The sequence below is a fragment of the Pristiophorus japonicus genome, chromosome 1 (assembly GCF_044704955.1).
Source record: "Pristiophorus japonicus isolate sPriJap1 chromosome 1, sPriJap1.hap1, whole genome shotgun sequence".
Taxonomy (NCBI): Eukaryota; Metazoa; Chordata; class Chondrichthyes; family Pristiophoridae; genus Pristiophorus; species Pristiophorus japonicus.
In genome coordinates, this window is record NC_091977.1 from 32,164,646 (window position 1) to 32,175,872 (window position 11,227).

Genomic DNA, 11,227 nt, shown 5'->3' on the forward strand with positions numbered 1-11,227 from the left:
TGGTCCAAGTTCCAATACCTGCCGACATTGACAGTCCAGCTTCAGTGGTAGAGGGTAGCTGGTACCCGTGGTGCTGTACCCCAGCACGAGGCACAGCCGTTGAGGGAGAGGAGACAAAAGGGGAGGTTTTTGGGGGTAGGAGAAGATAAACTGCAGTCGGTATTTCTTAAAGAAGCATTTTACATCAAAAAATACAGCCTTATTTACATCTCAGGAAGAAATACAAAAACAAGGATCAACAGCTGTAAAAATTAACAGTGGGAATTTATTTTACACAAGAACATAAAAAATCGGATCTCATTGAATGGCGGAACAGGCTCGAGGGGCTGAATGGCCTCCTCCTGTTGCTGGAGTTCTTTCCTATGTAGAAGGCCCAGCAGCACCTTCTCAGACAATGAGAGAAGGGCAATAAATGCTGGCCCTCACCCCCCGCTTCTCCTGCCCCCCACCCCCCAGAACAAATTAAATCAAAGATTCAAATTACTCTGCCTTTAAACAGCATTGGAACTGGGAACTATAGAATTGAGCAGTCCGCTCACTGCAGTCTGGCTGCTGAATTTTTTTTACATTTTTTTTTTAATCCAATTTCGTTTCAGATCAACTCTAACGCCAAAGATCACTTTGCGCCAATGTGTTTGATCTTAGGCCAAAAGGCCGAGAGGCGAAGTTGCACCGTTCCTGGAAATATTGCAATACCAGGTCGGTGCATGGAGTGGACGGGGCATGCCCCTGATCCAGCTCCCTGTCCAAAAATCAATTCAATATCATGTCCCCATAGGGGATATTAAACTGATAAGAGCAGATACTACTTGATCTTAGCCAAAAGGCCGAGAAGCGCAGTCTGGCTGCTGAATGCCCTGCTATTTTTAGGTTGGTTGACAACGTGTTTTTTTTTTTAAACTCGGTGGGGGGGGGGGGTCGGAAATCAGCATCTCAAGTCTCACTTTAAGGTCCAGCTTGCTCTTTACTTGTTCGTTTGACTTTCAGCTGTGCCTCAAAGATCTGCCCTCTTTGTTACAGCCAACTCTTGAAGCGTAGAGAGGTGACGGTCCCGATACAGATCGAGCACTTGTCGGTGGAACTCGATGGGTGGAGAACATGCACACAGACAGCCAGCAAGTGAGTATGCAGATACTTAACCGATCAAAATCGCTGCACTGACAGTCCTTGTTTAATCATTGTTTTAAGGGAACGGTAGCATAGTGGTTATGTTACTGGACTAGTAATCCAGAGGCCTGAATTAATAATCAGGGGGCAAGAGTTCAAATCCCACTATGATAGCTGGTAAATTTCAGTTCAGTTCATTAAATAAATCTGGAATTTAAAAAAAAAGTGGTATCAGTAATGAATACCATGAAACTACTGGTTATAAAAACCCATCTGGTTCACTAATGTCCTTTAGGGAAGGAAATCTGCTGTCCTTACCCAGTATGACCTATATGTGACTCCAGACCCACAGCAATGTGGTTGACACTTAACTGCCCTCTGTAAATGGCCCAGTTGTTCAAGGGCAATGAGGGATTGGCAATAAATGCTGGCCTTGCCAGCGACACCCACATTCCATGAATGAATTATTTTAAATGTGCAGGCTGGTGGAATTCCTCCGATGTGCTCCAGTTTCAGGGTTTTACGCCGGGAGAGCGGCGAGAAATTTACCGTTTGTTTTTAATAAGAAAGGAAACTGATTTTCAAGTTGCCACGCATGGCTGTTTACGCCATTGGCATCGGTGGGGGCGGGGCAGGCGGCGGGAGAGCAAAGGACTACTCTTGGTGCAGAGGTGCGGCGGGTGATTGTGGCGGAGATTCGGCGAGTGTTTTTGTGGCGGAGGAGCGGTGAGGGATCGTGGTGGAGGTGCGGCGAATGTTTGTGGCGGAGGAGCGGCGGGAAAGCGTGGCGGAGCTGCGGCGAATGAGGGTATGGGGCCCAGAAGAGCCGAGGACACGGGCAGCACGGACCTGCCCACACTGCGATGTGTGCGCGCGCTAGGTCCGTGCAGCAGAGCTGGTCTCCAGTCATCCTGGTTAACCCTTGCCACTGGATAAAGATCTAGCTCTGTCAAGCCCGTGTAGTGGCTGGTGTGCAATGGTCACCACACGTTTTTAAAAAATCCACGCACAGGCATCTTCCACCCCCTCAATTGAAGTTCAGGACTGGAACATCGGGTCCTTCATTGAAACATCTGTGAACTCTTGTGGAAGCAAGTCATCCTCATTCGAGGGATCGCCTATGATGATGTCTCTTGACAACATTGTCATATGCCACTAGAGGGAGCAGTGACGCCTCCTTTATCGTCAGCCACCAACGTCAGGGCTGCTGCCGTCAGTAGTATGTCAAACCTAACGCAGCATTAAGTTAGTGTTGTATTACAAGAACTGCCAGGCAAGCTCCTTTCCACCCATCTTTTTCTACAGTATTGAGCACTGCTGTCTTGTTGAGAAGGATAAGATGATGGATAATTATGCTGATAGCAATACTAATGGTTCAGCTCAGCAGTACTCAATACGCAAGTGGACTGTCGATAGGAAGAGCATAGGAACAAAGAGGAGGCCATTCAGTCTGTTCCGTCTTTCAGTTAGATTATGGCTGATCAGTATTTTCTTTTCATTCCCGGGATATGGCTGTCGCTGGCAAGTCCGGCATTTATTGCCCATCCCTAATTGCCTTCTTGAACCGCTGCAGTCCATGTGGTGAAGTACTCCCACAGTGCTGACTTTGACATAGCGGTTTGGTACAAGTGAGTGACTTGCTCAGCCATTGCAGAGGCCAGTTAAACATCAACCACATTGCTGTGGGTCGAGAGTCACATTTCGGCCAGACCAGGTAAGGACGGCAGATTTCCTTCCTTAAAAGGACATGAGTGAACCAGATGGGTTTTTAACAACAATCCAGTAGTTTCATGGTCAACATTACTAATACTAGATTTTATATTCCACATTTATTTAATTAACTGAAATTCCCCAGTTGCCATAGTGGGATTTGAACACACATCTCTGGATTATGAGTCCAGGCCTCTGGATTATTAGTCCAGTATCATAACCACTACACTACCATACACAACTCCATTTACTCGCCTCATCCCTTAATACCCTTGCCTAACAAAAATCTTATCGCTCTCAATTTTGATATTTTCAATTGATCTAGTGTGTATAAGTCTTTCCATATTATTTACTTGGAGCTTCTGCACAGATAGAACCACGCTTTTCAAGAACCACCGTGAGACTCCATAAAATGACAACATTTAGCCTGAGTCTTTTACTCCAGTGTTCTAATGAGACAAATCCCTTTGAAAATTGGTTCCATTTTTTTGCTGTTGCGTTGTCACTAATGCTGTGGATTGTGCCTAGCATCATAAACAGCACGGATTGCACAGCATCAGAAACTAAACAAGAGCGAACCACTTCTGTTCCATTTAATTTAAGCTTGCTGTGAAGCACAGTCCAGTCCACTTATATGCATAGCCAATCTGGGGAGCAAATATAAGTTACATACATTTCACTGCAGCAACTCACCAAGGCCTCTTTGGCAGCACCTCCTAAACCCGCAACCTCTACCACCTAGAAGGATGAGGGCAGTAGTTGCATGGGAACACCATCACCTCCACGTTCGCCCCCAATTCACACACCATCTTGACTTGGAAATATATCACCGTTTCTTCATCGTCGATGTATCAAAATCCTGGAACTCCCTCCCCAACAGCACTGTGGGAGTACTTCCACCACACAGACTGCAGTGTTTCAAGGCGGTGGCTCACCACCACCTTCTCAAGTGCAATTAGGGATGGGCAATAAATGCTGGACTTGCCAGCGATGCCCATGAATGAGTTAAAAAGACCAGATGTGGTACCCAACACAAATTACAAGTGGTCAAGGCAATAATGTCACAGAATTCACTCTTAAATATTGTGGCCCAGGAATCCCTCAGCCTCTGCACCAACGCTGGAAGCGGGGTGAGGCGGGAGTTCCGTCTGCCAGTCTGGCGTAGCATGGTCATTTACGTAAAGGGCATATGGTGCAGGTTACAGATTATGGCACTGAGCTCCACGCTCAAATTACCGATCGGTGCTCCGTCACACTGAGAGAACTAGCTCACACAATTAAAGCCTATTGTAGTTACTGAACCTTTCTTACATAAGAACATAAGAATTAGAACAGGAGTAGGCCATCTAGCCCCTCGAGCCTGCTTCGCCATTCAACAAGATCATGGCTGATCTGGCCGTGGACTCAGCTCCACTTACCCACCCGCTCCCCATAACCCTTAATTCCCTTATTGGTTAAAAATCTATGTATCTGTGACTTGAATACATTCAATGAGCTAGCCTCAACTGCTTCCTTGGGCAGAGAATTCCACAGATTCACAACCCTCTGGGAGAAGAAATTCCTTCTCAACTAGGTTTTAAATTGGCTCCCCTGTATTTTGAGGCTATGTAAATCTATTTCTTTGACTTGATAATGGTCTACCTTTTAATGATTTTGTTAGTGCGATTGATGAATTCATTATATTTATTCTGCATCAAAAGTGTCCAAGTTATTCATGCTCGCTCTACAGTGTTGGTTATAAAGTTCATAATCATGATCTACATTGTTAATTTTAGCACTGCAGTTTTTCAAAATACACGTATATCATACCTGAATTGGTTTCCAAATTATGCCAGGTCATTCGAGGACTTACCGTATACCCCTCCTTCCGAATCTCAAAGAGAGGTGTATAGCATTTTGCTAAATAGGATTAAAGAGGAACCCGTCAAAGGACTGATTGGCCCTGATTATGTCACAGGTTCTAATCTTCCCAGTCACTCTGATGTCCATATCTCCTGCCTCACCGGTTTACGGATACAGGTATGAAAGCATGCTTATTTTAATTTTAATATATTAAGTAGTTGACATTAATTTGCTTTTGTTTTAATGGCAATTTTATTTGCACAGTTTAGCACTTATATTCAAGTGTATGATACTGTGTATCAACAAAGTAGACCTGCAGGAATTTAATTTATATATTCTATAATCATAGAATTTACAGCACAGAAACCAGCCATATACACACATACACGTAATAGTCTTGCATTGTAACATGCTGTGCCTTTCCAAGGCCTCATGCATGACATCTGAAAATGTCACACCTCAGGGTGCCAAATCAGTAGGCCAAATATTTGTGATTGGCTGAAATAAAGACTTGCCTGTTAAATTACCAATCCAACTGACTCAATATGAACCAATCAAATGTAGTTTGTTTGGGTCAGTGAGGAATGAACAAGCAGTAGAAGCTGAGTAATCAAATTGATCATTTTCTTTTTTTAAAAAAAACCTCCCAATCTTGAAACTTGTGTGTAGCAGAAACGAATTGCTCCAACAATTTAAGTGAAATTAGTTTGAGACACCTTCTGTAATTTTTCACCAACCTGAACATTTATGTGAAACCATTAGGGTTAAAATACTTATTCCTAGAACATAAGACCATAAGAAATAGGAGCAGGAGTAGGCCATTCGGCCCATCGAGCCTGCTCCGCCATTCAATAAGATCATGGCTGATCTGATCATGGGCTCAGCTCCACTTCCCTGCTCGCTCCCCATAGCCCTTTACTCCCTTATCGCTCAAAAATCTGTCTATTTCGTCTTAAATATATTCAATGACCCAGCCGCCACAGCTCTCTGGGGCAGAAAATTCCATAGATTTACAACCCTCAGAGAAGAAATTTCTCCTCATCTCAGTTTTAAATGGGTGGCCCCTTAGCCTAAGATTATATCCCCTAGTTTTAGTTTCCCCTATGAGTGGAAATATCGTCTCTGAATCCACCTTGTCAAGCCCCCTCATTATCTTATAAGTTTCAATAAGATCACTTCTCATTCTTCTGAACTCCAATGTGTATAGGCCCCACCTACTCAACCTATCCTCATAAGTCAACCCCTACTCACTGAGCTTCCTGTAAATCATTGCCTGTTACTGGAAAATGTTTCCTCAGAGAGGGTATATTGATCTTTCCGACGAGACATTAACCCGAGGCCCCGTTTACCCTCTCAGCTGGCACTCTTTCGAAGAAGAGTGAGGGAGATCTCCTGGTGTCCTGCCAACAATTATCTAGAACTATAGCTATCTAGAAAAAAAGCTAGATCTCCAAATAGAGGCCGAGTTTCTTGAAAGAAAGACTTGGGTAGATAGAGAAAAACTCTATCTGCTGGTTGTGGAGTCGAGGACTAGAGGGAATAGTCTTTAAAAATTAGAACCAGGCCTTTCAGGAACGATGTTAGGAAATACTGCTACATGCAAAGGGTGCTGAAAGTTTGGAACTCCCTGCTGCAAACAGTAATTGATGCGAGATCAATTGTAAATGCTAAATCGGAAATTGATAGCTTTCTGTTTACCAAAGGTAAGAGATATAGTGCAAAGGTGTGTATATGGAGTTAGGTTACAGATCAGCCATGATCCCATTGAATGGGAGAACAGGCTCTAGAGGCTAAATGGCCTCCTTCTGTTCCTATGTAGTACCTTTCATGATCTCAGGGCATCCCAAAGCAGCTTACAGCCAATGAAGTACTTTTTGAAGTGCAGTAAAAGCTGTCATGTAGGAAATGCAGCAGCCAATTTGCATACAGCAAGGTCCCACAAACAGCAATGTAATAATGACCACATAATCTGTTTCAATTAGGTCAATTGAGGGATAATTATTGTCCAGGACACTGGGAAGAACCTGCTCTTCTTCCAATGGTGCCATGGAATCTTTTACATCCACCTGAGAGGGCAGTAGGGGTCCTGGTTTAATGTCTCATCCGAAAATCAACACCTCCAACAATGCTGCACTCGCTCAGTATTAGCCTCTATTATGTGCGCAAGTCTGTGGAGGAGACTTGAACCCACGACCACCTGACTCAGAGGCGAGAGCGCTAACACTGAGCCACGGCTGACACAACGTGCCAATCGCTGTTGAGCATAACTTAACTGTTTCTCGCCTGCTCAGAGTGCTTCCCGATCACACCTGCATGCTGCCCTATCCTGGATGCTTTGCAGCTCGGCCAGCCATCTGCCTTGTCCCGTATCTTCTGCCCAGCCCAAGTTGTTGCCGGCTCATTTGACCCACACGCCTCACTTGCCCACACACCTGCTCCACATGTTTCCCGATTCCCTCACTCCGTTGGTTGTTCAGCCATGAACTCATTGAATGGCGGTGCAGGCTCGAAGGGCCAAATGGCCTATTCCTGCACCTATTTTCTATGTTGCTATGTTCCCTGCCCTGCTGAGATGTGAAAGAGGAGAATGAGGGAGAGCAGGTGGTGAAGGAGGAAGATGAGAGAAAGAGATCAACAGGGAGTGAGAGGTATCAATGAGAAAGAGAGATAGACGGGCAAGAGAACAATAAGGTAAAGGAGGAGAGAGAGACAGAATTGGCATGGAAAGAAAGAGCTTGCATTTATATAGTGACTTTTACGACCTCAGAATGTTCCAGAATGCTTCACAGCTTATGAAGTGTCATAACTGTTGTAATGCAGGGAAACGCATCAGCCCATTTGCGTACAGTTTTGGTTTCCATATTTAAGAAAGGACATACTTGCTTTGGAGGCAGTTCAGAGAAGGTTCACAAGGTTGATTCCGGAGATGAGGGATTGACTTATGAGGAAAGGTTGAGAAGGTTGGGCCTATACTCATTTGAATTCAGAAGAATGAGAGGTGATCTTATCAAAACCTGTAAGATTATGAGGGGCTTGACAAGGTGGATACAGAGAGGATGTTTCCACTGATAGGGGAGACTAGAACTAGGGGGCATAATCTTAGAATAAGGGGCCGCCCATTTAAAACTGACATGAGGAGGAATTTCTTCTCTGAGGTTGTAAATCTGTAAAATTCGCTGCCTCAGAGAGCTGTGGAAGCTGGGTCATTGAATAAATTTAAGACAGAGATAAACAGTTTCTTAATCGATAAGGGAATAAAGGGGTTATGGGGAGCGGGCAGGGAAGTGGACCTGAGCCCATGATCGGATCAGCTATAATCGTATGGCTCGAGGGCCGTATGGCCTACTCCTGCTCCTATTTCTTCTGTTCTTGTCCTGCAAACAGCAATGAGATAAATGACCAAATTAGTATTAGGGTACGGTAGCATAGCGGTTATATTATTGGACTAATAATCCACAGGCCTGGACCAATGATCAGGAGACATGAGTAAAACTCACAGTTTGGCAGCTGGGGAATTTAAATTCAGTTAATTAAAATAATCTGGAATAAAAAGCTAGTATCAGGAATGATAACCATGAAACTACCAGATTTTCATAAAAACCCATATGTTTCACGAATGTCCATTAGTGGAAGGAAATCTGCTGTCCTTACCCGGTCTGGCCTATATGTGACTCCAGACCCACAGCCATGTGTTGACTCTTAACTGCCCTCTGCAGGTTCAAGGTGGCGACTCACCACCAACTTCTCAAGTGCAATTAGGGATGGGCAATAAATGCCAGCCTTGCCAGCGACACCCATGAAGGAATTAAAAAATAAAATAATCTGTTTTAGTATTGTTGGCTGAAGGATAAATGTTAGCCAGGAGAATGAGACAGAGACAAGGAGCAGCAAAAACTGAAGTGAAGGAGAGAGACAGTGGCTGAGCAGGAGATGAAGAAAAACAGAAGTGAAGAAAGCAGATTCCATACCACTTACATAAGAACATAAGAAATAGGAGCAGGAGTAGGCTATATGGCTCCTCGAGCCTGCTCTGCCTTTCAATAAATCATGGCTGATCTGATCTGATCATGGACTCAGCTCCACTTCCCTGCCCGCTCCCCATAACCCTTTACTCCCTTATCACTCAAAAATCTGTCTATCTCCGCCTTAAATATATTCAATGACCCAGCCTCCACAGCTCTCTGGGGCAGAGAATTCCACAGATTTACAACCCTCTGAGAGAAGAAATTTCTCATCTCAGTTTTAAATGAGCGGCCCCTTATTCTAAGACTATGTCCCCTAGTTTTAGTTTCCCTATGAGTGGAAATATCCTCTCTGCATCCACCTTGTCGAGCCCCCTCATTATCTTATAAGTTTCAATAAGATCACTTCTCATTCTTCTGAACTCCAGTGTGTATAGGCCCAAACTACTCAACCTATGCTCATAAGTCGACTTGCATTCCTCATCTTGATAAGAGCTAAATTGATAGATACAAGGGGGCAAAGACTTCATATGCAGGTCTCTGCTCCATTTGTGCTTGGCATGTATTTTCTCTGGAAGCCTTGGCATATCCGAGACCCAAATCTCTGTTTCCCTCCCCGCCCCCCACCTCCCGACTCCCAGTTTTGAGAAGGCACCAACTCTCAGCCAGTCATTCCACCCAGCACTCACCCAGATTATTGGAAAAATATGTTCAACCACCATCGAATTCAGAAAATCTGCCCCCATGTGTCATGGTCAAGTGCCAAAATAATCTCTTTAAAACAGGTGAAGCAAAAAAAGGCTTATGTGGGGTTTTGAAGATTGTCTCATTACATACAGGGTTGGAAAGTCTTCAGTTTCTGTACAACACTGCAGTGACACATGTGGAATGAAATCATAAGAAATAGGAGCGGGGGTAGGCCATTTGGCCCCTCGAGCCTGCTCCGCCATTCAATATCATGGCTGATCTGATCATGGTCTCAGCTCCACTTCCCTGCCCGCTCCCCATAACCCTTGACTCCCTGCCGACACACTGCCCAACAATAAAATTAGCAGATTGGCACCTTTATTCAAGTAACAGATAGAGGAATTTCATATTAACACATTACACATTGTGTTGGAATGTTGCACAGCACAATTGGATTCCTAAATAACTACAGTATAGACATAACAATCATTTTTATATGGTTCAGCTTCTTATGTTTTATACGCATTTAAAATAATGCAGATACAAAAGAAAAATACTGCGGATGCTGGAATCTGAAATAAAAACAGAAAATGCTGGAAATACTCAGCAAGTCAGGCAGCATCTGTGGAGAGAGAAACAGAGTTAACGTTTCAGGTCGATGACCTTTCGTCAGAACTGGAAACCATTAGAGACCTAACCCATTACCGTCTCCTTTTGCCTCCCACCATCATCCCTTTTGTCTCTTAATCCCTTCTGCCTTCCACCCTATCACAGACCTTCCCTTCCCATTCCCTACCCCTACACTTGCTTAAAAACCTGTTCCATCTCTAACTTTTTCCAGTTCGGTTTCTCTCTGCACAGTTGCTGCCTGACCTGCTGAGTGTTTCCAGCAATTTCTGTTTTTATTTAAAATAATGCAGAGTTGGGTTGTGGTCAAAACACTGGGAGTATCCTGTGTAAACTATCCCACAGACTGCCTTTTAGAGTAAAGTCTCAGGTCAGTCAGATACAAGCATGTCTGTGATGTACAAGCCACAGATCTTTCAATCATTTTTATTTTCTTTTTTAGGGCCCAGTGTATTTTCTTGAGGATGGGAAGTCAGCGATCTCTCTTAACGATGCATTAATGTGGGCAAAGGTCAACCCTTTCTCCCCTTTAGGAACAGGAATACGTCTGAATCCCTTCTGACAGGAATATTATTGCAACAGATGATACTGTTATTTTGGTACTTTTATATGGTTGACTATGATTAAGGTTAGTGGTGCACTGACCTTAGTGGGTAAATGGCTGGGGTATGGCATCACTCAGTAACACCGTATTACAATGCATTCATTGTAATAGCACAATGTGGCCGACGAGGACTGCCCATCTTTTGGCCGGTTGTCCCAAAGTTCAGTGCTAGATATTGATGTACAGACCTGCTGACTAAATAAATTCTGTCTGGTGTCAGGAAAGGACCTTTTTCTTTTAGATACCAAAAATGGAGAGGAGTTGTGGTTACCGTAGTAACTAGAAACGTGGCACGCCTCACATCGCAGCAAAAATCAAAATCCCCAGATTTTAGCACATTGTAAGTTGTCACCTCGACGCCGCAAATATTTCTTCACCCTGCCGAAGGGAACGGTCCAATTCTGCAAACGCTTGCAGATAATTTATCATCCAATGGTCAGCCGAATAAAAGATGCATGATGATTACTGCCACAAAGCTCACACAAAGTAAACCAGACGAGCACTAAGACTTCATTCTTGCGAGTATGATATTCGATAGTTTAATCAGCACTAGCAGTCAATATATGGATGTTGCACACAGCTATCGGTCGGTCTGTTAATGAGAAACGGTAGAACAATCGTATTATTTAGATTTTGTAAAGTCAGTTTTGAAATCGAGCACTACTTAGCACTATGCACATACTCAAAA

The 11,227-nt window shown here is 43.9% G+C and overlaps 1 protein-coding gene and 1 pseudogene across 3 annotated transcripts in view; one reads left to right on the forward strand and one right to left on the reverse strand.

Moving 5' to 3' along the window:
* Window positions 1-10,764, forward strand: part of wdr17 (WD repeat domain 17) — a 330,335-nt gene extending 319,571 nt beyond the window's left edge. For all 3 annotated transcript variants that reach the window (XM_070878342.1, XM_070878333.1, XM_070878351.1), the window contains 3 exons: window positions 1,021-1,119; window positions 4,653-4,836; window positions 10,378-10,764. In XM_070878342.1, the coding sequence (XP_070734443.1) occupies window positions 1,021-1,119; window positions 4,653-4,836; window positions 10,378-10,497 (403 nt within the window). In that variant the 3' untranslated portion in view covers window positions 10,498-10,764. The remainder of the gene's footprint in view (window positions 1-1,020; window positions 1,120-4,652; window positions 4,837-10,377) is intronic.
* LOC139278744 (U2 spliceosomal RNA) lies at window positions 663-839 on the reverse strand (annotated as a pseudogene).
* Window positions 10,765-11,227: the final 463 nt, after the last annotated feature.